Below are 27215 nucleotides of genomic sequence, written 5' to 3' on the forward strand. Positions count from 1 at the left end.
AAATCGCGCTCTCGCGAGCTTCAACGATGGATATTCTCACAAATATTTCATCCACCTTTTGGTCACCTGATATTTGGTTACCTCCAAACACGACGTGGGACGACATCGCGCCGAATTCGACGAATAATTATGCGGACTATAGGCACTTATTATTTCCAATTCCTATGGCCATCATCCTCTTGGGCCTTCGATTCGCAATCGAAAGGTACAGTGACTTTTTCCTACGTTTTTTTTTACCTCGATTACGAGTGTGCGGCGAGGTGCGGTTCCGACTCGGAAGCAAGGTTAATTTCTCATTTTCGCCAATAGTTGATTGGCTCATTTTACCGTTAGGGCTGTTTGGAAAGAGTCATTAGCTTTCAAATTTGGAGTGAAAACTGCCGACGCCTCGACCTTCTTTCTATGCGTATCCTTGCTCGTAATTACTAAAGTGCGAAAGATGTTTTGAAGTTTCGATTGTGACAATTGGGTGACTAACACTCGATCCCTGGAATCACTGATTTCATTGGCTGTAAATAGTACTTCACAGTCTCCGACAAAATTATAAACTGAGTTTTCCCAAACAAGTTGTTCAAGTTGATTTTTCTACTAAAAATGGGAATCTACAAACAAAAAATTAATAATTTTTCATCAAGTAGTTGGTTTTTAAAACAAAAAGATTGATTAAAAAAAAATTCAACCAATTTATTAAATTCTTAACCAAAGAAATTAATTTTCAACAAAATATTAAAAATTTTAATCAAAGAAAATAATCTTTAACCAAAAAAGAAGAATTTTGGACAAAATAGTTTTAACCAAATTAAATATTTAAACTAAAATGATTATATTTCAACAACAAAACATGATTGTCTAGATAAATTTTTTTTTTAAGATAAAGTTACAACAAAAAAGAATTTTCAAAAAAATAGTTAAATTTATAATTAAAAATATTCATTAAATAAAAAAAGTAATTAAATTCTTAACCCAAGAAATTAATATTCGAGAAAAAAGATGAATTTTCAATCAAGAAGATTCATTTTCAACCAAAATAAAAACGAATTTTCAACAGATGGTTCAATTTTAATCCAAAGAAAGTTGTTGAAGTTGAATTTACAACTGAAATTGTGAATCTACAACCAAAGAAATGATAAATTTTCACTAAATAGTTGGTTTTTAAAACAAAAAGATTATTTTTCAAGAAAAAAAAATCATTATCTTCTTAACCAAAGAAATTAATTTTTAGGAAAAAGATTATTTTCAACCAAAATGAAAATTAATTTTCAACTAAATATTAAACTAAAATTTAAAAAAAATATCAAGTTAAAATACTAAAATAAATATTTTTGCCAAAGATATGGATTTGAAACTAAAATGATTATATTTCAACAACAAAACATGATTATATAAATAGTTGATTTTTTTAAAGATGAATTAACAACAACAAAAAACAAATTTTCAAACAAATAGTTAAATTTCCAATTAAAAATATTCATTAAAAAAAAAATCAAAAAAGTAATTAAATTCTTAACCCAAGAAATTAATATTTGAACATAAAGATTAATTTTTCAAGAAATAGTTTCTTTTTTTTATCAAAAAGATAAATTTTCAACCAAGAAGCTTCATTTTTAACAAAAATAAAAACTAATTTTCAACAAATAGCTCAATTTTAAGCCAAAGTAAGTTGTTGAAGTTGAATTTTCAACTAAAATTCTGAATCTACAACCAAAAAAAAAATTATTTTTCACTAAATAGTTGGTTTTGAAAACAAAAGGATTAATTTTTTAACAAAAAATCAACAAAATCATTAAATTCTTAACCAAGGAAAATAATTTCCAGGAAAAAGATGAATTTTCAACCAAAATAAAAACTAGTTTTCAACAAAATATTAAAATTTTGAATCAAATAAAATAATCTTCAACAAAAAATATGTATTTCAACAAAAATATTTATTTTATTTTTAACAAAATAATTAAATTCTCAACCAAAGAAATGAGTATTCAATGAAAAAGATGAATATTCAATTAAGAAGTCTAATTATCAAACAAAAAAGAAGAATTTCTACAAAATAGTTTTCACAAAATTCAATATTAAAAATATTTGATCTAAAATTTTTAAAATATAAAGTTAAAATACTGAAATGTTTTATCCAAAGTTATGGATTTAAAACTAAAATGATTATATTTTAACAACAAAATATGATTATTTAGATAAATAGTTTTTTTTAAAGATTAATTTACTACAAAAAACGAATTTTCAAAATAATAGATCCATTTCCAATTTAAAAAAAAAATCAAAAAAGTAATTAAATTCTTAACTCAAGAAATTTAATATTCGAGCAAAAAGTTTAATTTTTCACGAAACAGTATATTTTTGTATCAAAAAGATGATTTTTCAACCGAGAAGATTCATTTTTAACAACAATAAAAACGAATTTTCATCAAATAGTATATTTTTAAGCCAACGAAAGTTGCTGAAGTTGAATTTTCAACTAAAATTGTGAATCTATCACAAAAAAAAATCACTAAATAGTTACTTTTTAAAACAAAAACATGAATTTTGAGGAAAAAATATTATTTTCAACAAAAATAAAAACGAGTCTTTAGCAAAATATTAAAATTTGTTATAAATGAAAATAATCCTCGACCAAAAAGATGTATTTTAACAAAAATTTTTATTTTTAACAAATAATTAAATTATCGACCAAAGAAATGAGTATATAATGGAAAAGATGAATTTTCAATTAAGAAATATAATTTTTAACCAAAAAAGAAGGATTTTCGACAAAATATTTTCAACCAAATTAAACATTTAAACTAAAATTTAAAAAATATAAAGTTAAAGTACTAAAATAAATATTTTAATCAAAGGTATGAATTTTGAACTAACAAAAATAAACGAATTTTCAACAAAATATTTGAATTTTCAACCAATGAAATTAATCTTCAGTGAAAAAAAATGGATTTTAAATCAAAAAGATTAGTTTTTTTTACCGCAAAAGAAGATTTTCCGACAAAAGTGTTTAATTTCGAACCAAAGAAATAGATTTCCAACGAAAATTGTTGTATTTTAAACAATCAAAAACAGAATTTGTAACAAAATATTTAAGTTTTTGACCAACAAAAAGTTAATCTTCAACGAAAGAAATGAGTTTTTCATAAAGCCGTTCGATTTTCATCAAAGAAGATTATTTTTTTCACGTTCTTTAACCCAAAAAGATAACATTTCTATCAAAAAAGATCGATTTTTATGCTAAAAAGATTAATTGATATAATTGACTGTAAATAGTACCTCGCAATTTATTTTTACCAAAAAAGATGATAATTTTAAATAAAATTGTTGAATCGTCGTCCAAAGAGTTTAATTTTCAAACCACAAACTTTAATTTTCAATAAAATATTTACATTTTTAATCTAAGAACAGAATCTTTAATTGGAGAGATTAATTTTCAATCAAGAAGATTAATCCTCAACCAGAAAAAGATGAATTTTAAAACAAAATAGTTACATTTTCAACCAAAGGAATTAATCTTCAACTAGAAAAATGAATTTTTAGTCAAACAGTTGCATTTTTAACCCGAAAGGATCAAATCTTCAGCAAAAGAGATGAATTTCCAAACCCAAAAGAAGAATTTACAATTAAATAGTTAAATTTTCAACTAAAGAAAAAAAATGAGTTCTTGAATTTCAACTGCCTAAAACAGATGAATATTTTTATTGAATAAATTAATTTATTTAATTTATTAATTAATTTGATTAATTTTTACAAAAAAGTGTATTTTCAATCACATAGTTCAATTTTAAACTAAAGTGAAAAAGATTACTTTTCAACAAATCTTAAAACTAATTTTTAAAAAATCAAAAAAATCATTAAATTTTGTAATCAAAGAAATTAATCTTCGACCAAAAAGATATATTTCAACAAAAAATATTTATTTTCAACAAAATAATTAAATTCTTAACCAAAGAAATGAATCCAAACAAAAAGATGAATGGGTAATCAATTTTTTGTTTACTTTTTTAAAATAAAAAGAATTTACGACAAAATATTTGAATTGTCAATTAAAAAAGATCAGTTTTCCACAGTAATTGGAATAGTCAAATTTATAGGGAAAAATAATAAATGTCAACTCGAAAAGATAAATTCTGAAATAAAAATTTAATAATTAATATTTCAAGTAAAAAATATTTTAATTGTGGGTTAAAAAGAAATTAAATCATCAACTAAAGCCGATTGATTTTCAATCAAAGCAGTTGCATTTTTAAACAAGAGAGGTTAAATTTATACAAAAAGAGTTGAATAAAAAAAGAAGGTTTTTTTAACGAAAAAATAAAATATATTTCACTCAAATGATTGAATTTTCAATTCAAAAAGACGCATTTACTAAAAATAGTTGAATTTTAAAACTAAAAATATATATTTTAAACATGAAAGTTCTTTTTGTAGCACAGTAGTTGAATTTTAAACCATGAAAGAAGAGATATTTCAACCTGATTTTCAACTAAAAAAGATCAGTTTTTTCAAAAGCTGAATATTCATACGCTGAATTTGGTTAATATTTAAATTTTGAACAAAATACATGAATTTTCAACCATATAGTTGAATTTTTAACCTAATTAAATATTAAAAATATATTAACTAAAATTTAGAAAAAAATTTAAGTTAAAATCTTTTAACCACAAATATGGATTTTAAACTAAAATGATTATATTACAACAACAAAAATGAATTTTTGACCCAAAAAATAATGAATTTTTGAAATAAAATGAATCCTTAACAACAAAATTTTATTTTCAGCCAAATAGTTGATTTTTTAAACAAAAAGATGAATTTTTAACAACAAAAAAATAAATGTTTAACAACGTAGTTAAATTTCGAATAAAAAATATTAATTTTCAAAAAAAAATGAGCTAAATAATTAAATCCCTAATCCAATAAATTCATCTTCAAGGAGGAAGATGAATGGTTAACCAAATAATGTATTTTTAATCAAAAAGATGAATTTTGAACTAAGTAGTTTCATTTTTAACAAAAACAAAAATGAATTTTCAACAAATTAGTTAAATTTTCAACCAAAGACAGGTATCCTCAACGAAAAAAATGAGTTATTAACAAAGTAGTTCAAATTTAAACCAAGAACATTAATTTTTAAAAAGAGAGAATTTTCAAGAAAATTGTTGGATTTTTCATCAAAGAAATTAATATTCAACAAAAAATATGTGTTTCAACCAAAAATATTCATTTTCAACAAAATAGTTTAGTCTTTAGCCAGAGAAATTAATCTTCAACCAAAAATGTTAATTGTTAAGCCAATAGTTTATTTTTCAAACAAAAAAAATGAATCTTCTATCAGAAAGATGAATTTTCAATCAAGAAGTTTTTACCAACAAAGTAGAATTTTCGATCAAATAGTTTGATTTTTAACCAAAGATATGGATTTTAAATTAAAATGATTATATTTCAAAAAACAAAGAAAATTAATTTTCAATTAAAAGAAATGAATTTTCAAATAAAATGATGATTCTTCAACGGAAAAAAATGTATCCAAATAGTTGATTTTTTAAACAAAAACATGAATTTTAAACAAAAAAAAAAGCAAACTAATTTTCTACAAAATAATTAAATTTTTAAACAAAAAATTGATCTTCAGTAAAAAATATAATTTTAAATCAAAACGATTAGTTTTTTACCGCAAAAGGAGATTTTTCGTAAGAACAGTTTAATTTTTAACCAGAGAAATGGATTTCCAACGAAAATTGTTGTATTTTAAGCTAACAAAAACAGAATTTTTAAAAAAATATTTAAATTTTTAACCAAGGAAATGAATCTTCAACGAAAGAAATGGGTTTTTAATAAAGCAGTTCGATTTTCAATCAAAAAGATTAATTTTTACAATTTTTAACCCAAAAATATCAAATTTCTATGAAAACATATATATTATTATTTCAAAAAGATGAATTCATTTCATTGAATGTAAATAGTGCCTGTCCATTAAAAATGAAATTAAAAACTTACATTTCCTAAACAATTGATTGAATTTTAGCAAAAAAAAAGTTTATCATTTCAAATAAAATTGTTGAATCCTCAATAAAAGAGAGTAATTTTCAAACCACCAACTTTAATTTTCAATAAAATAGTTGAATTTTCAACTAAAAGCAATTAACCTTGAACTAAAATGATGAATCTTCAATCCAAAAAATTAATTTTTAAACAAATAGTTGATTTTTAAAACAAAAGGATTAATTTTTAATTCGAGAATAGAATCTTTAATTAGAAAAATTAATCTTCAACCACGAATAAATGAATTTTCAAACAACACTAGAAGCTCTCACGCGCGCTACGCGCGCGACCCGCTCATTTGCTTGTAATTATTATATTTGGAAATTAAGTTCAAGAAAATGCCACGATAATAATTTTTACTTTAATAACATCTATTTATACGACTTCGCATTACTGCCATATACGACGAAAGACCGGGTTGTGTACTCGAATTTTGAAAATCCGAATAAACTCGGGAGGTGGTTTTCTGTAGTTTTCTTCTCACCTGACCAAATGTTTAGGTAAATGCGAGTACTTCGGGCAAACTCGTATTTAGTTGTATTGTAACTAAGCCTTAGTAAAAAAACTGACCCTATTTGTTGAAAATAGCCAAATTCTAAACTTTTTATGAAACTTCTTTCAATAATTAATCATTAATAATTCTGGTAAATTTAACAAATCACTTAGAAAAGAGTCATCACAAACACGATCTTAATTAACTTCTTAAACAAATTTGAATAATACCCCAACTCTCAATATGTTTATGAAAATTGTTGGAATGATTAATAATTATTATAAATTTACAAAGTAACGTGTAAAATGATCATCGAAAGACATTCTTAGTTCATTCCGTAAACAAATTACGCCTCTTCTTTGAAAAATAGCCAAGCTATAAATATGTTGATAAACATTTTTTAAATAATTAATAGCTGTACATTTTTAAAGCACCAGAGAAAAAAAATCATCGGAAAGATATTCTTAGTTAATTATGGTAAAAAATGAAGCCTACTCGTAGAAAGAAAAGCAAACTCTTAATTTTTAAATTAAAATTCTTTCGATAATTAATAGTTATTGTAAATTTACGAAGCAACATAGAAAAGAGTTATCTAATGGACATTCCTAGTTGATTTCGAAAACAAATTAACTCGTAGGATATACGTCAAACTCTTAATTTTTTAATTAAAATTGTTTAAATAACTAACATATGTTGTAAATTTACAAAGCAAAATAGAAAATATTCATCGGATAGACATTCTTGGTTGTCTTCGTAAACAGATTTACTTGTAGAAAAAAAGACAAACATTTAATTGTTTAATTAAAATTGTTTAAATAATTAATAGTTCTTGTAAATTTGTAAAGCAATATAGAAATGAGTAATTGGATAGACATTCCTAGTTGATTTCGAAAACAAATTAATTCGTAGGATAAAGGTCAAACTTTTAGTTTTTAAACTAAAACTGTTTAAATAATTAATATTTTTTGTAAATTTGCAAAGCAATATAGAAAAGAGTCATCGCATAGACATCCTTAGTTAACTCCGTAAACAAATTTACTTCTAGAAAAAGGGCAAACTCTTAATATTTTATTTAAAATTGTTTAAATAATTAATAGTGCTTGTAAATTTGCAAAGCAATATAGAAAAGTGTCAACGGATAGACATTATTAGTCGACTCCGTAAACAAATTGACTTGTAGAAAAAAGGCCAAACTCTTAATTTTTTAATTAAAATTCTTTACATAATTTTTGTAAATTTGTAAAGCAACATAGAAAAGAGTTAGTTGACTCCGTGAACAAATCAACTCGTAGAAACTCTTAATTTTTTAATTAAAATTGTTTAAATAATGATTAGTTATTTTGTAAAGCAAAATAGAAAAGAGTGAGTTAACTCCGTGAACAAATTTACTCGTAGAAAAAAGTCAAACTCTTAAGTTTTAAATTAAAATTGTTTTAATAATTAATAGTTCTTGTAAATTCACAACGCAACTTAATAAATTAAACGTATCCTTTAAAGAAGAGTAATTTATGACAATTGTTTAAATAATTACATTGTTTGAAGATTAAATAAATGCTAAAATCCAGAAATGAGCTCCACTTGAATTCGGCACGATCGCTGTAACTTAATCGCTAGGAATGTTTTCATCCAATATTGTAAACAGATCCCTCGAACGTGCCTGTTTCACTTTTCTATTACTCTATGGGAAGCTGCAACCAACTTTCAACTATAGGATAGTTACATTTTCAACCAAAGGAATTAATCTTAAAACAGAAAAATGAATTTTCAGTCAAATAGTTGCATTTTTAGCCCGAAAAGATAGAATCTCCAGCAAAAGAGATGAATTTACAAACCCGAAAGAAGAATTTCCAATGAAATAGTTGAATTTTCAACTAAAAAAAAAATGATTTTTCAAATAAAATCAGGGTGGCCGCTGAATCGGGAAACCGGGAATTTTATGGGACCGGGGAAAACCGGTAAATGACAGAATTTATTTTTTGACCGGGAATTTTACCAAATTTTTAGAATAACAATTTTGTCTAACTTTGATTTCAACCGTTTTTAAATAATTTCCTAAATTGTGATTTTCATAAATTATTATATCATTTAGTTTACAATGCTTAATTTGAAAATCCTTAACTTTAAAAATTTTCCATTCTAATTTTTATGCATATATTTTAATTTAAAGAATTTTAAAATTCAGTTCTAAAGGTTAAAAACAAATGAAAATTAGAAGTTTTTAAAATCGAAGATTTTTTTTTATAAAAAACAGGACGGGAATTTTACGAATTTTTAGAAAAAAATCTGCCAAGTGCGATTTTAACAGGTTTTAAAATAATTAAAGTGCAGTTTTGAGGATTTAAACAATTAAAAGAATTTGAAGTTGAAAATTTTTGATAAAAAACAATTTTTTTTGTCATCTGTGAACATAAATAAATAAATTATTTTTAAAATATATCTGTACTCCAAGTACAGAAATCTGAGCAATAAATGATATGACCAACAAATTTTAGAACCGTACAAAATTTGAGCATTTCCAGATTGTAACTGTACCAATCCGAAAGTCTTGTTTAGAATTGAAATTAATATATCATTTATTCCGATAATTGGATTTTTAAATAAAACTTTTCATGATTTATCAATAATATATTTTTAATTCGGAGTTTCAGGTCTTCCTTTATATTATTTTTTATATTAAATTTATCAAATAAATTAAAGGTTTGTATTAAATTTAAAATATTATGGGTCTAAATTATTTAATTTTGCTCCCATTTCATTTGAAATTTGCTAATGTAGAAAAAGAAAAGTGTTTAATATTAACAATATTTCACTGTTCATTTAAGACGCGTAAATTGAAACCAAATATTTAAAAGAAAACAATTCAAAAATGAATTGTTTTACATAGAAAGCTTTGAATCTTTATATTTTCGAAGAACTTTTAATCATTCAGCGTTACAATTTTAATTGTTCTATTTCAAAATGTTTAAATTTATAAGTGAAATGGTTAAATTTTGACAAATAAATAACAATTGAACACTTATTATTTGTAGAAAAAATTTGAATAATTTTAAGAGATATGTAGAAGTTTTAAAAAGATTCAAAATGAATTAAAAACTTAAAATTATTTCAAGTAATTTAATGGAAGTGTGTTAACATTTTTTGCAGGACTTCTAAATTAAAAAAAAAAAAATTCCTTAATTTTTCAAAGTAAATAATCATTGTCAATTTTTCTAAGAATCTTAGGAAATTTTTTTATTTTTTTGAAGTCTCACAATTCTTTAAAAAATTCTAAATTTTTGTTTGAAATCAGCAAAAATCTACATTTTATTTTAAATTCGGCTATAAGTATTTGAAATTATTTCTTCCATATTCTTCTTTGATCATTTTTTAAATCTCGTAAAATCTTCTTAAACTTTCTGTTACAATAATTTTTCAAAGTGTAAAATCATTTTCAATTTTCCTAAGAATCTTAAGAAAATTTTTTATTCTTTAGAAGTCATTCACAATTCTTAAAAAAATTCTAAATTTTTTGTTTGAAATCTGCATAAAATCTAAATATTATTTTAAGTTCGCCTGCAAGTATTTCAAATTATTTCAAGTTCCAAATTTAATTAGAATCTTTTTAAAACTTCTAAATATCTCTTAAAACTATTCTAATATTTTTACAAATGATAAGTGTTCTATTGTTATTTATAAATTCAAATTTAATTTTTTTTTAATTTTGCAGGATTTTCTAAAAGTTATACACAAAATTCAATTCATTTTGAAATATATTAAAAAGTTCTGACAAAAAATTCAAAAATTGTTTTTAATTTGGAAAAATTGAAAACCACTTCCAGATTTCTCAATATTTTGAAATAAAAATTTAAAAATAATCTAACTTCTAATTTAATAAATGTTAAGTTAAAAAAATTACTTTTCAATTTTTAATGTGTCTAGCTTAAAATTACTTGAAATATTATAATTAAACAATTTTTTTAAGTTCATTGCTTGATTCTTTAATTTAGTCTTGAAAATGTTAACGTGGATTTATATTTTTTGAACTTGATCTGAATTTTTGAACTCTATAATTGATAAAAGTTCTAAATTTTGCAGTTTCTTTGCATTTCACTTAAAACGGTTCAATTTAAAAGTGTTAGTACCTTCCAGATTATACGTGTAAGTTATTGAGTATTTGAATACACAATTTTTGAATTGAACACTTTTAAACTTCAATTTTAAAAGTTTGGAATTGACTTTTCAACTAAAAGAAATAAAGTTTCAAATATAATTATGAATCTCCAACAAAAAATGAATTTTCAACCAGAAATATTAATTTTTAACAGAAAGAAAGAAGTTGTTTCAGTTAGAGCTTCAACAAAAAAATGAATCTTTAACGAAAAGAATAAGTTTTTAATAAAACAGTTCGACAAACAACCAAAGAAATTTAATTTTGTACATAAACATACGAATATTCAACCAAATATTTGAATTTTTAAATCAGAATGATAAAATTCAGAACAAAATAGATTAACAAGAGATTCAAACCGAAATTATGTATTTTCAGCCATACAGATTAATTTTCTGCCACAAAGATAAATGATCAACAAAATATTGAAGTTAAATTTTCAGTTAAAAAAGATTAATTCTCAGTCCAACAAAAAAAATCGACAAAAAAGGTTAATTTTCAACAAAAAAATACGAATTTTCAAGAAAATACATTAATTTTCATAAAAATATTTGAATTTTCAACTAAAAAAGATAAAATTTCCACGTTGTAATTTGGTTTTGATTTTTGGTTGAATCCAGGAATTAATATTGAACATAATTCTTCCAGAGTTCGGTTCTTTCAAGTCTTTCCATTTTTGTTGTATTATTTTCTGCATTTTATAATATCTTTTTCCCTCGTTTCATGCAAATGCAAGTAGTTTCCGAGTTTCTCATTTCAAATAAATTGTGTTTCAGAATTTAGCGTCATTGAAATTCAAATTCAAATCGGTTGAGAAACAACTTTGAATTGAGAAAGCTGTAAATACAGACTTATGAAACTTTCGCCTCTTTTCCCGTTTTCGTTTTGTTTTAAAGAATTCTTTTTCTTCTTTCCCATTTTTTTAAAGAAACGTCCTCATTTTCTAATTTTTTTCTCTGTGAACTTAATCAAAAGAACTCAATAAGGAAGACCAATTATTTTTTGTCGGAATGTTGATTATTTTTTATTGTAAAATCCATTTTTATATTTTTGTTTAAAAATTAATCTCTTGGTGCGAAATTCTAATATTTGGCTTAAAAGTCATCTTTCTTAGTTCAAAATTAAACTGTTTTATTGAAAATTTATCTTTTTTATTTTAAAATTATTGTATTTTGTTAGGCATTTGATCATTTTTTGTTGAAAACTCATAATTGAGGTTGCAAATTTTTCTCTGTCCATTCTTTTTTTGTTTGAAAAAGGATTTTTTTTTAGTTAAAAATTCAACTATTTTGTTGGAAAATCTGTTCTTGTCTTTTTGGCTGAAAATTCAACTGTTTTATTGAAAATTCGTCCTTTTGGATTGAAACATTTTTTTTTTGAAAAGTCATATTTTGATGGAAAATTCATCTTTTTTTTATTTAAACATTATGTATGTTTTGGTTGAGTGTTCAACTATTTTGTTAAAGTCATCTTCTTTGATGGGAAATTCCACTGTTTTGTTGAGAATTTATTTTTTGATGTTGAAATTTATATTTTTGGTTGAAAATTCATCTTAAAAAATTTAAAAATTTTTTTAAAAATTAATAGATAACTAACCATAATTAAACAAAAAATTAATAATTTTATATCCATAATTAAGTTTATAAAAATATTAATTGAAGTTTAAAATGACCTGCATCATTGACTTGATTAATGGTCATTTTCCTTCTTGAATTTTGGCTTTAAAACCAAAATTTAACCATTTAAACAAACTTTTTTAAAGAAAAAAATAATTATATTTCCAAATTTTACACGTATGTAATTTATATGATGTTCTAATTCAACTATTTGGTTAAAAATTCAACGGTTTTTAGTTGAAATTTTTAATGTTCCGTTTGAAATTTCATCTTTTTTGTTTGAAATTTATTTTTGTTTTGATTAAGGATTGAACTATTTTGGTAAAATATTCAATTTTTGTGAAAAATTTGACTGTTTTGTTGAAAATTCGTTCTTTTGGGTTGAAAATTTATCTTTTAATGTTGAAAAGTAATTTTTTTTGTCGAAAATTTGCCTTTTTTTATTGAAGATGAACATTTTTGTTGAAAATTCAGCACTGTTCTAATTCAACTATTTGGTTGAAAATTTAACTATTTTTAGTTTAATTTTATTCTTTTTTGTTTGAATATTTGTTGAAAAATTAACGATTGTATTAAAAATGTTTCCATTTATTTTATTTAATGTGGATTTTTTATTTATTTAGTTGAAAATTTATGTATTTTGTTCAAAATTGGTCTTTTGATAGAAAATTAATCTTTTTTGATCGCGAATTCAACTGTTTTGTTTAATATTTGTCTTTTTTGGTAGAAAATTCATCTTTCTTGCTTAAAAATTCGTTTTCTTTTTCAAAATACAAGATGGAAAATAAGTGCCATGAATTTATTAATTAAAAATATGCAATTTTTTAATAATTACTGACGTATTGCAAGTTCTATGGTTCACGTTTACAATTCAAATTAATCAATTTTCAATGCTCTATATTTGGATTTTTTCCTGTTATGAGAATTAACTGAAAGATAAAAATTTTTATCAAATTAATTTTCTTACGCATATTATGTTTTCGGTTTTACTTAAAATTTTATATCAAAAATCCTGTTATTATTTTTTACTGGGATAAATATATTTATCACCTGTTATGACAACTTCCTAGAGGTGACTTGAGTGAAAAATCGATGCTTGAGAAAATCAATAGTTTTCAGTGACGTTTTACTTGAATGCATTGAATTGTTTGACCTTTCATTTATAACAGAAACTTCCTCGGAAGTTTTAACTTGAACTTTTTAATCTTTTTATGGTTACGGCTTTAAGATTCAAGATAAGAATCAAGTGCAATTTAAACATTTGCTATAGATTTCAGTACTTCCTATTCAAGCAAAGAAAATCAAATATGTACTTACCTGAAATTTTGTTCTTTTTTTTGCAGTAACTATTTAATTTTGATTATTTTATTCTGCTGTCTTATAAAAGATTTAAAACGGAGTTGTATAATCAAAAATACTTCAATTGAAATTGGAGGTTTTAAGATACAAATTGTAGTGAGAAATTTAGCGAATTTTTTAATAAAATCAAACTTCTGGCTCTTTTCCTTATTCTCCTTTAAAAAAAATCTCATTTTTTTCTTGTGTTCAAGAAACTTCCCCTTTTTCTTTCTTTTGTTCGCTAAAATTCGCACTGAATTAATGGAACCTAATAATGATATACAACTATTTTTTGTTGAAAGTTATTAATTTCCAGCCGCTGCATTTTTTTAATATTTAAATTTTAAACAAAATACATGAATTTTCAACCATATAGTTGAATTTTTAACCAAATTATATTTTAAAAATATTTTAACTAAAATTAAAAAAAATTTAAGTTAAAATATTTTAACCACAAATATGGATTTTAAACTAAAATGATTATATTTAAAAAAATGAATTTTTGACTACAAAATTAATTTTTCAAATAAAATGAATCTTTAACGACAAGAATGAATTTTTAGCCAAATAGTTGCTTTTTTAAATATTTATTTTCAAACAACAAAAATCAGTTAAATATTTTTAAATTCTTACTTCAATAAATTAATCTTAAAGGAAAAAGATGAATGGTTAACCAAATAATGTATTTTTTAATCAAAAAGATGAATTTTCAACTAAGTAGTTTCATTTTTAACAAAAATAAAAATGAATTTTCAACAAATTAGTTAAATTTTCAACCAAAGGCAGTTATTTTCAACGAAAAAAAAAGAGTTATTAACAAAGCAGTTGAAGTTTAAACCAAGAACATTAATTTTTCAAAAGAGAGAATTTTCAAGAAAATTGTTGGATTTTTAATTAAAGAAATTAATATTCAACTAAAAATATGTATTTCAACAAAAAATATTATTTTCAACTAAATAATTTAGTATTTAACTAGAGAAATTAATATTCAAACAAACATGTAAATTGTTAAGCAAATAGTTTTTTTTTCAAACAAAACAATGAATCTTCAATCAGAAAGATGAATTTTATTATACTTTTATTTGCTTTTATTTACTGTTTTGTCAAAAAAAGTTATTTTTTTCAAAAATTCAATCGTTTTGTCAAAAATTCGTATTTTTTTATTGAAATTTCATCTCTTTTAATCGAAATTTAATCTTTTTTGGTTCAAAATGCAACTTTTTTATTAAAAATTAATCTCTTTTGATTGAGGATTCATCTATTCTATTGAAATTACGTTTTCTTTCAATTGAATTTAACTGGTTTTTACTATTTTATTTTTGGTTGATGATTCATCTCTGTAGTAGAAAATTTAACTATTTTGTTGAAAAGGGACTTTTATTGTTGCAAATTTATATTCTCGAGTTGAAAATACAACTGTTTTGTATAATATTCGTATTTTTTACTTGAAAATCCCACAATTTGGTTTGAAAATACATTTCTGTAGGTTAAAAACGATTAAAAATTATAAACTTTTTCAGTTGAATAATCAACTATTACATTTCTTGTTAAGAATTCATCTTTTTCTGTTGAAAATTCGTTATTATTTTTTTTTTAACTGAAAATGTAACTTTCATTTTTGGGTAAAAATTGATCTTTTTAAATTGTAAATTTAACTCTATTATTAGATATTTCATATTTTTCGTTTAAAATGCAACTTTTTTGTAGAAAATTCGTCTTACTGACTTGAAAAATCCACATTTTGGTTGAAAATTTATTTCTCATGATTGGAAAATCATTTTTACTTGCAAATTTGTCTTTTTGATTTGAAAATTCATTTCTTTAGGTTAACAGCGATGTAAAATTTAAAAAAATTAAATTTAATAATCATTTATGTATTACTTTTTTGTTAAGAATTCACCTTTTTCTGTTAAAAATTCGTCATTATATATATATATATTTTTTTTCACTTAAAGTGTAACAATGCCAATTATTGGTTTATAATTCTTCTTTTTTAATCAAAAATTCAACCCTTTGGCAGATATTTCATATTTCTTCGTTAACAATGCAACTTTTGGGTTAGAATTAAGTTAATTTTTTTAAAGGATTCAACTATTTTGTTCAAAATTCATCATTTTTGCTTGAATACAACTGTTTTTTATTTAAATTAAAATTTTTCTTGGTTGAAAATTTACCTACTTGTTTAAAAGATCTTATTTTGCTAAAAATTAATTTTATTGTTAAAGATTCATCGTTTTAGTTAAGTTGATTTCTTTGGTGGAAAATTCAACTTTTTTGTGTAATTTTTTTATTAATTACTTAAACTGAAAAAGTAAATTTTAATTTTGTTGTGAAAAGTTTCTTTTTTGATTAAAAATTTAATTAAATGGGTAAAAGTTTCACTATTTTGTTAAAAAAAAATTTTAACTATCTGTTTTGGTTGAGGATTCAATTATTTTGTTGAATGTTCCTTTTTTACAAATTTAATTCAACTTTTTATTATTTAAAACTAAAATAGTTTTTGTATGAAGTGTCAATATTATATTTTTCGTTGAAAATTTATCTTTTTGGCTTGAAAACTTAAAAATTTGGTTGACATTTTTTTTCGTTCGTGAAAATTTATATTTTTTAATTAAACATTTAATTACTTGATTGAAAAAGAACTCTTTTGTTGGAAATTCATCTTTTTGGTTTGAGCATTCGATATTGCAGGTAAAAAATTCTCCTATTTGGTTAAACATTCAACTTTTTTGTTAAAAATTCGTCTTTTTGCTTAAGAGTTAATTATTTTGTTGTAAACGTAATTGTTTAGTTGGCAAATAGTTCTTTCTTTTTAAAATTTGACAATTGGGTTAAAAAATTAAACTATTTTGTAAAAAATTCGTCTTTTGAATTGAAAATTTCACAGTTTAAATGATTTTTTTGATATATTCTTAATTAAAAAATCTTCTTAGTTGCAAATGTGTCTTTTTGGCTTGAGAATTAATTCCTTTAGGTTAAAAGCGATTTAAAACTATTTAAAATTAAACTCTTTTTGGAAAATTTGTCTGTTTTAGTTAAAAAGTTCATTATTTGGTTGAAATTTTGTTGCTTTCTTCAAAATTGACCCTGATTTAAGAGTAATTTGGTTCTATAAAAGACTGGATAAGCACCTAAATCAGGGCCTAAAATGTTTGGAATTTTAGACTACATTCCTTGCATTACCAATTAAAAATCCGAATTACACACTTTCTATCGGACGACTCAACATTTTAGGCCCTGACCTAAATGAGATTAAAGGTCAAAGTTTCCCATCTTTATCTCTAACCTGGTGGCTTAAATATCTTAAAATTCAACAGTTACTCAAATTAATCCTTATGAGATTGTTCATGCTGGTGAAAATTCTTTAAATCGTTAAAAGATTTCATAGCCAAAAAGTGCAATTTTACTATTAAGAATTGATATTTACTTTAAAAAAATTTATTTCTGTTAAATAAAATATTTGTATATGTAAAACTATTATTTATCTGTGATAAAGGCATTATTTTATCAGAGTATCGACTATGAGTCATGTTTACCTTTCTCAAAGTAGATTACTGCAGGCTTCACAATCGTTTCCCTCTTTTCCCAGGTTTTAAAGAATTCCTCTTTGACAATTTTTATCTAATTTTTTTTTTCAATTAATTTTTTCTTTGAAAATGTTTTTGATTTTGTTGAAAATTAATTCTTGTTAAAAAGTTTTTTTTTTGTGTGGAAAATTCATCTGTTTTGTTGTACATTAGTGTTTCTGGATAGAAAATTCATCCTTTTGGATTAAAAATTAAAATATTTGATTAAAAGTGCAGCAGACTTTCTTTGAACTTGAATCATTTTTGATTGAAAATTCGATCATTTCGTTGAAAAAGAATTTTTTTTCGAATGCTCATTTTCCTTGGTTAAAAATTAAAATTTTTGTTGAAAAGTTATCTGTTTTGGCCGAAAATGTGAATTATTTTTTTTTAATCATTCGTCTTTTTAAAGTGAACATTTGTTCGTTTGAGCTAAAAATTCAGATTTTTTGGTAAAAAAGTAATTTTTGGCTTGAAAAATAAGTTTTCTTTTTTAAAAATTTACTTTGTTTTTGAATAATCAATTGTCTTCCAAAATATATTATTTTTTTCAATTGAAAATTAATTTGTTTTGGTTGAGTGTTCAATTATTTGGTTGAAAATACTTATGTTTTTGGTTTAAATGTCTACTATGTATTATATTTTTCGTAAAAAAATAATATTTTTTCGTTAAATGTTAGACTAATTTGTTAAACACTTTTCTTTTTTTTTTTATGTTTATCTCTCTGGCTTTAACATTATACAATTAAATTTTTTGCTAAAAATTTTTTTTTTTAGTTAAAATTCCAACCTTCAGGTTGAAAAATGATGCATTTTTGTTGAAAATTCATAATTTTCGTTTGAATTCAACTTTTTAAAAATTTTATATCAAAGTCCTTCGATTTAAATATTAACTATTACATTTTTCGTTGAGATTTCAGCTTTTTTGGCTAAAAATCTAACTTTTTTGGGTGAAAATTCGTTCTCCTCTAGATTAAAATGAATCGTGTTAACTGAAAATTCAACTATTTGGTTCGAAATTAATGTATTTTGTTGGAAATTCGCCTTCTTTTTGTTTGTTTGAAAATTCATCATTTAAGTTGAAAATTCATTTCTTTAGGTGAAAAAATTTACTATTTTATTCAAAAGAAATTTTTTTATTGTTTGAATGTTAATATTTTCAACTCATAATTTAACTATTCAATTTCTGACAGAAAATATATAATATTAAACTTTTCTTGGTTGGAAGTGAAACTATTTTATTAAAAATTAATTTGTTGGAATGAAGATTCATAATTTCAGTTGAAAATTAGTCTTCGATTGAAAATTTAACTTTTTTATTGAAAATTCGTGTTTGTAGAAAATTAATCTTTTTGGTGGGAAATTAATCCTTTTATTTGAAAGTTGAAATACTTCTTTAATCATCATTCCTTTTGTTTAAAGATTCATTATTTAAATTGAAAATTCATCTGTTTGGTTGAAAAATTAATTAGTTTGTAAAAAATTCGGGGTTTTTTCATGGTTAAAAATTCATTTTTTTTATTGAAAGTTGAACTATTTTGATAAAAATTAATTTTTTGTTTAAAGATTTATCACTTCAAATTTTATAAATACTTTCTTTAGATAAAAAATTCACTATTTTTTCGAAAATTTGTCTTTTTTGATTGAATATTAATATTTTCAACTCAAAATTTAACTATTCAATTTTTGGTTGAAAATTCGTCTTTTTGTTGAAAATTCAAGTATTTGCTTGAAAATTCATGTATTTTTTTAAAAATTTGTCCGTCTTTTTTTGTAAAAAAATTAGTTTCTTGGTTGAAATTCATCTTATTGGTTGAAAATTAAAATTTTCTTGGTTGGAAGTATAACTGCAATATGAAAAACTAATTTTTTTATTGAAGAGTCATAATTTCAGTTGAAAATTAGTATTTTCAAATGATCATGAACTATTTTATTGAAAATTCGTGTTTTTTTCTTGGTTGAAAATTCATCTTTTTGATTAAAAGTTGAACTATTTTGATAAAAATTAATTTTTTGTTTAAACATTTATCATTTTAGTTTAAAAATAATTTCTGTTATAAAAAATTAACTGTTTTTTCGAAAATAGTCTATTTGGTGTGAATATTAATTTTTTCAAATCAAAATTTAACTATTCAATTTTTTGTTGAAAATTCATGTTTTCGGCTGAAAATACAACTAGTTACTTGAAAAATTATATATATTTTTTGAAAATTCGTCGTTTTTTCTTGTAAAAAAATTGACTTTCTTAGTTGGAGTTCATCTTTCGAGTTGAAAATTCAACTTTTCTTGGTTGAAGTGAGAGTCTACCATTAAAAACTAACTTTTTTGATTGAAGATTTATAATTTCACTTGACAAATTAGTCTTTTCAAATGATATATCAACTATTTTATTGGAAATTCTTGTTTGTAGAAAATTAATCTTCTTGGTTTTTTTTTTTTTATTTAAAATCTTCTTGGTTGAAAATTATTCTATCTAATTGAAAATGTAACTATTCCATTTTTGGATGAAAACTGACATTTTTTACTTGAAAAATCGTTGGTATTTTTAAAAGTTAATTTATATTCTTTATTGGAAATTCATTTTTTTTTAAAGTTGAACTACTTCGATAAAAATTAATTTTTCTGTTTAAAGATTGATCATTTCAGTTGAAAATTCATCTCTTTGATTGAAAAATTAAGTATTTTGTTGATAATTCATGTTTTTTAGTAGACAATTAATCTTCTTGGCTGAAATTTCATCTCTTTGATTTGAAAAATGAACAATTTTGTTAAAAATATGTTTTTTGTTGCTGTTAAAAATTAATCTATCCAATTGAAAATTTAGCTATTCCATTTTTGGTAGAAATTTGATATTTTGCAGTTGAGAATTCGTGTATTTAGTTAATATCTCGTTTTTTTTTATTTTCAAAAAGTGTATCTTCTTAGTTGAAAATTCATCTTTTTGCTTAATAATTCAATCATACTTGGTTGAATTACTTTAATAAAAATTAATACTTTTGGTTAAGATTCATCATTTCAGTTACAAATGAATTTCATTGAATGAAAAATTAACTATTTTGTTGAAAATTCATGTTTTTTAGTAGGCAGTTAATCTTATTTGTTTATAATTCCTTTTTGTTTTGTTTTAAAGTTGAACTACTTTGTTAAAAATTAATTTTTTTTTTGTTGAATATTTATAATTTCAGTTTAAAATTCATCTCTTTTGTTGAAAATTGAACTATTTTGTTGAAAATTTGTTTCATATTGAATTCAGTATGGTACTTACAATAATTTTATTAAAAATTATTATTCCTATTTTCTCCCATATATTCGTGAAAAAAGCACCATTAAACTGTGTAGTGATTAACGTAATTTATTTATCTAATAGGTATTGCTTCAGTCCGGTGGGGAGATGGCTTGGAATAAAAACAACCAGAACAAAGCGAGCACAGCCAAATCCAATTTTGGAAAAGGCCTATGCCAGCAAACACATTAAGCATAAGCAGGTATGATTAGCTAGAAAATTTTACTTCTTAATTATGATTCAAAAACGAACTTTTGCTTCTAACAATACTTGAAATCGAAATTTAAAGAAAATAAGAGAGAAAACTCGAATCTTCAAGAATTACACATTTTGAAAATTGTGAATTTTTATTACCTGCTATATATGCTTAAAAAAATTATTGTTGGACTTTATATAATTATCTTTATTTCTTCTCCAAAAACACTAGTATTTTTGTAAAAAAAAATGAATGCGTATTTTAGTTTTTATTTCTCTTCGTGTATATTTTAATAATTACGTGAAGAAATAATGATAAAAAGCGAAAAGTGAAAGAAGTTATTGTGCTTTGTAAATCAATTGAAAATTTTCTGATAAATATTCTCTTCAAGGAACTTCAAGGACACTTTTTAGTTACTTTTTACCATGAAAAAATGACTTTAATCATTTTTCTTTCAATAAATTAATCCATGGATTAACCACTATTAAATCCAGGGCTGAAATTATTTCTGATTTTTCTCGATTTCTAGTGATTTTGAAGATTTAAGAGTATTTTTAAATATTCCAAGGAATTTTCAAAAGCATTAAAAACTATTTTAAGGTGTTGTAAAAATTTTAGGACATTGAAAAAAATCAAAGAAACTTGTAATAGATTTCAATAATTTAAAGGGATTTTATAGATTTCAAAGGTGTTTTTAAAATTTTCCAGAAATTTTCAAGAGCCTTAAACAATTTTAAGGGATTTCAGAGGATTAGACATATTCCAACGAATTTTCAAGAGTTTTGCAAAGTTTCAAGAGATTTAACAAGATATTATTGTAGGGTTTGAAATATTTGAGCAGGAAATATTTAATATATAGAAAGATTCTCAAGAATTTTAAATATATTTTAATAATTTCAAAGGACTCCAAAGGATTAAAAATTTTTTAGGATATTTTAAAAGATTCCAAGGAATTTCCCAAAGTTTCGACAAGTTTCATGGGATTTCAGAAGATTTGAAATATTTTAGGGTGTTTAAAAAGATTCCAAGAAATTTTTAATAGATTTCAGTAATTTGAAGGGATTTTAAATATTTCGAAATTTTTTAGGGAATTTTAAAAGATTTTAAGGAACTTTTAATTAATTTCAATATTTTAAAGTGGTATCACGAATTTTTTTTACTGATTTTAGGGTATTTTTAAAAATTGTAAGGAATTTTAAGCAACTTTGATCCAAATTCAAGGGATTTAAAAAAAAGTTTTGGCAATATGTTACGTTATTTTTAATCGATTTTAATCATTTAAAAGAATTCCAAAGGATTTGTAATATCTCAGGGTATTTTAAAAGATTCCCAGAATTTTTTAATAGATTTTAATCATTTGAAGGATTTTCAAAGAATTTTAAAGATTTTAGTGTTTATTTTAAATTCCAGGGAATTTCCAAGACTTCTGCAAAGTTTCATTGGATTTCACAAGATTTTAAAGTAGTTAAAAAAAATTCCGAGGAGTTTTGAATGAATTTTAATGGGTTCCATACGATTTGAAAGATTTTAGGATATTTTAAAAGATTCCAAGTAATTTTTATGGATTTCAATAATTTAAGGAATTTTAAATAATTTTAGGGTGTTTTAAAAGATTCCAAGAAATTGTTAATGGATTTCAATAATTTAAAGAATTTTAAAGGTTTTAAGGTGTTTTAAAAGATTCCATGAAATTTTTATTAGATTTCAATAATTTAAAAGGATTTCAAAGAATTGTAAAGATTTTAGTTTTTATTATAAATTCCAGGGATTTTCCAAGACTTCTGCAAAGTTTTATGGGATTTCACAAGATTTTAAAAGATTCCGAGTAATTTAAATGAATTTTAATAATTTTAATGGGTTCCATACGATTTGAAAGATTTTAGGATATTTTAAAAGATTCCAAGACATTTTTAATGGATTTCAATAATTTAAAGAATTTTAAAGGGTTTTAGGGTGTTTTGCAAAATTCCAAGAAATTTTTATTAGATTTCAATAATTTGAAAGGTTTTTGTTTTGTTTTAATTCCAAGGTATTTCCAAGACCTCTGCAAAGTTTCATTGGATTTCACAAAATTTTAAAGTATTCTAAAAGATTCCGAGGAATTTTAAATAAATTTTAATAATTCTAATTTGTTCCATGCGATTTGAAAGATTTTAGGATATTTTTAAAGATTCTAAGTAATTTTTAATAATTTCAATAATTTAAGGAATTTTAAAGGTTATAGGGTGTTTTAAAAGATTCCAAGAAATTTGTAATGGATTTCAATAATTTTAAGAATTTTAAAGGATTTTAAGTTTTAGGGTGTTTTAAAATATTCCAAGAAATTTTTAATGGATTTCAATAATTTGAAGGGGTTTTCCGAGAATTTTAAAGATTTTATTTTTAATTTCAGGGAATTTCTAAGACCTCTGAAAATTTTAATTGAATTTCGCAAAATTTTAAAGTATTTAGAAAGATTCCGAGGAATTTTAAATAAATTTTTATAATTTTATGGGGTTCCATAAGATTTGAAAGATTTTAGGATATTTTAAAAGATTCCAGATATTTTTTAAAGAATTTGAATAATTTTAGGAATTTTAAAGGATTTTAAAGGTTTTAGGGTGTTTAAAAAGATTCTAAGATATTTTTAATAGATTTCGATAATTTGAAGTGTTTTCAAAGAATTTTAAAGATTTTAGTTTCTATTTTTAGTTCCAGGGAATTTCCACGTCCTCTGCAAAATTGTATGAGATTTTACAAGATTTTAAAGTATATAAAAAAATTACGAGGAATTTTAAATAAATGTTAATAGTTTTATTGGGTTTCATACGGTTTGAGAGATTTTAGGATATTTTAAAAGATTCCAAGTAATTTTTAATGCATTTCAATAATTGAAGGAATTTTAAAGGATTTTAAAGGTTTTAGGGTGTTTTAAAATATTCGAAGAAATTTTTAGTAGATTTTAATGATTTAAAGGGATTTTAAATAACTTTAAAGATTTTCGAGATTTTTAAAAAAAATTCCAAATAATTTTCAAGAGCTTTTTGAAAAATTTCAAATGATTTGGAGTATTTGAAAACATTTTGCAAGATTACAAGGAATTTTAAATATATTTTATTAATTTGAAGAGATTCCAAGGCATTTTGATTATTTTAGGGGTTTTCAACAAATTCCAATGAATTCTTAATAGCTTTAAAAAGATTCAGAGAATCTTAAATATTTCAGGATATTTCAAAAGATTCCAAGAAATTTCGAGGAGATTAAAAGATTCTCAAAGAATTCCCAAAGAGTTGAATGAGTTTAAGGGATTTAAAGAAATTTTCCTAGGGTTTTAAAGAAGTTCTTAGAATTTCGGCAGATATAACACGATTTTATAGGACCATAATTAAAGGATTTTTAAAAATTCTCAGACAATTTTAATGCATTTTTTAGAATTTCAGGAAATTGTATCAGATTTCATAGAATTTGACCAAAATTTTATAATACTGTAATGGATTTTAAAGAATATATTCACAAGAATCAAGGGATTTCGTAGTACTTAGAAGCATTTTAAATATTTCAATATATTACCAAAGATTTTAGAATATTTTAAAAGACTGCAGGAATTTTTCACGAAAATTCAAAGGGTTTTATAAATTTTAGAGTTTTTTTTTAATTCCAAGAGGGTTTTTAAAAGCTTCAAGCTATTTCAAAGGCTTCAGACGATTTTAAATATTTTAGGGAACCTATTTTGAAAGATTACAGTATATTTTTAAAAATTAAAAAAATTTCAGTAGATTTAATACATTTTAGAGTATTTCAAAAGATTCCAATAAATGTTAAATAGATTTAAATAATTTGATGAGATTTTGAAGATTTTAGAAAAGTTTCAAAGGATTTCAAAGTATTTGAAATATTGTAGGGTATTTTGAAAGATTAGAATAAATTTTTAATAGATGTCAATAATTTGAAGGGATTCCAAAAGATTGAGAAGATTTTGTGGTATTTTCAACAAATTTCTAAATGATTTTAAGTGATCTAAAGAAAATTTCGTGGGATTTTTCAATTTTAATGAATTTCAAAGAATTTCTTCACAAGAAGTAAGGGATTTCGTACGAGTTTAAAGAATTTCAAATATCACAAGGTATTTCCAAAGATTTTAAATGACTTTAAAGATTGTAGGATATTTAAAAAGATTCCAAGGTATTTTTAATTGATTTTAATAATTTAAAGGCATATCAAGGCATTTTTGCAGGTTTTAGGGTATTTTCAAGAACTATTAGAAATTTTAAGCAGCTTTTAAAATTCAAGGAATTTACAAAAATTGGATTTAAAATATCTTACTTTATTTTTATTCGATTTTAATAATTAGAAATGATACTAAAGGATTAAAAAAATGTTACGGTGTTTTTAAAAATTCAATGGATTTTAAATATTTTAGGTTTGTAAGATGTTTAAAAGTATTGTAAGGGATTTAATGAGATTTCCGAGGATTTCAATGGTTTTAAAGGATTTTAAAAGCTTTGAAGGAATTTTAATAAGTTTGTCAGAATTTTAAAAATTATCAGATTTCATCATTTTTTCAGATTTAATCAGAATAGCGTTTTAAAGATTTAAAGAGGTCTTTTTTCTGTGTAATTAATCTTAAAGTGTTTTAAACTCAACTTGAATTTTTATAAATTTCATCGAATGCTTCTCATTTCCCTGAAATTCCTATAAATTCCCTCAAATTTAATTGTAATCAGTGACATTTTCTTAATTATTTTTTTTACATTTGTTTTTTGAATTTAATTTGAATTGCTTAGAAGTCTTACAAATTGAATTCTTGTAAATTCAAAAGTCCCGATAATAATAAATTAAAAATTGTTATATTCCATTTATAAAATATTCTATATTCAAAATCTTTCAAGCTGAACATTATGATTTTTAAATAATAATGGCGAAGGAAAATGAAAGATTAGTCTGGGAAATAACAGGTAATGTAAAAAATACCGTTTGTCGGTCACCCTGTAGACTGTCTTTAAACGTAGGTACAAACAGATCAGAATTCAGGACAAAGCTTTGCGTGTCTTTTATAATTATGTATGCGAACCCTGCGTACAAGCTGGTATTACTCAGGTGATACGTTTTTTTTTGCTTCATCACGCATCGAAGGGAACACCAAGACTCGAATCAATACAGAACAGGAATTATACAAATAGATTTATTTATTGATTTTTTAAATTATATTTTTCCTGTCCTGTCCGAGATTATTCAGAATATAAATGAAGAGAAATAAAATTTGAGTCTATACTATTATTTATTTAATGTTCTTTTATCGATAATTCTAGAGTAGATGTACAGAACTAAATAAACAACAAAATCGGAATTTTTCTGGAAAGCGAAAAAACATTCGGTAAATTTAAATTATTCATAGATAAAATCAAAGTCGACTTCCGATTATGGCATGTTGCTGATTTAGGATCAAAAAAAAATTTATCCAGTTTTGGAGAAATAACTGTTTTAATTCACCGATGGGAATTTTATAAAGTATTTTCAGTTTTCAAATAAACTCAAATTAATAGATTTTTAATTCAACGCTTTTACTTAATCTCAAAACCTATTTAAATATTAAATCGTCCAGAATTGAATAATTTGAAACTTCATTTTTTAAAGTAAAAAGCTTTCTGAATGTTATAATTTTAATTGTTCCCTTTTAGAATTTTGTCATTTGTAAGGGAAAATGTTACATTTTTATGTGTAAATAACAATGGATTAATTATAAATATAAAGACTTAAAAATAAATGTTGAGTTCAACTGTAACAGTTTTCATTTATGAAATCATTCAGTTTACAATGTGTAATTCAGAAATCCTTTACTTAAAAAATTTTCCATTTCAGGTTATCAATTCTAAGTATACATTTTTTATTTGAGCTAGTTGTACCAAACATCAGATTGAAGTAAAGAATAGAATAGGTTTTCTATGATTCTGTGATTTTGAATGAAAAAGTTTTAAAATTTACAAAAAATCTCTATTTTAACAATTTCTTGTGTACTTTGATTTTTTCTTATTATTGTTCCTTATCGATTTTTTAAAAATGGTTAAATTTTAATAACTGATGGCTTCTTTTTTCAGGGATAACATTCTTTTCAATTTTACTTTTTTCCAATTTTGAAAGTAAATTTTCTATGGCTTCAATCGTTAAAATACTTTTCGAACAAATAATTATATTTTAAATATATTTTACTTATTTTAAAAATTGGTAAGTATAGAGTTATCGAGAATGTTTTCACCGAATTAATAAGTCATGATTTATTGAAATAATGATTTATTCTAAATTTTAAACTGTTTTTTTCTAAAAATAATGTTTCAAATTCAAATGAGCCCACAATTATATTATTTTGGACATATAAAAATTTATTAAATTATTCTTCAATTTAGAGAAATGGAAATAATAGCGTGGATTCGCTATACTTAGTTTTAATATTAATCACAAAATCACAACGAAACATTCAAATAAAATTGAAATTAAAAACTGGAAAAAATTGTATCATCTTAAAGAACCTTACACATTTAATAATTTCATATTCAGCTTTATATT

The 27215-nt window shown here is 22.9% G+C and overlaps 1 protein-coding gene across 1 annotated transcript in view; it reads left to right on the plus strand.

The window, feature by feature from the left end:
• Positions 1–27215, plus strand: part of LOC117174350 (ceramide synthase 6) — a 59588-nt gene continuing 32373 nt past the window's right edge. Inside the window, exons 1-2 of the mRNA XM_033363395.1 lie at positions 1–205; positions 20564–20681. Coding sequence (XP_033219286.1) covers positions 27–205; positions 20564–20681 — 297 coding nt within the window. The 5' untranslated portion in view covers positions 1–26. The remainder of the gene's footprint in view (positions 206–20563; positions 20682–27215) is intronic.

Source organism: Belonocnema kinseyi, chromosome 6, assembly GCF_010883055.1.
Source record: "Belonocnema kinseyi isolate 2016_QV_RU_SX_M_011 chromosome 6, B_treatae_v1, whole genome shotgun sequence".
NCBI lineage: Eukaryota > Metazoa > Arthropoda > Insecta > Hymenoptera > Cynipidae > Belonocnema > Belonocnema kinseyi.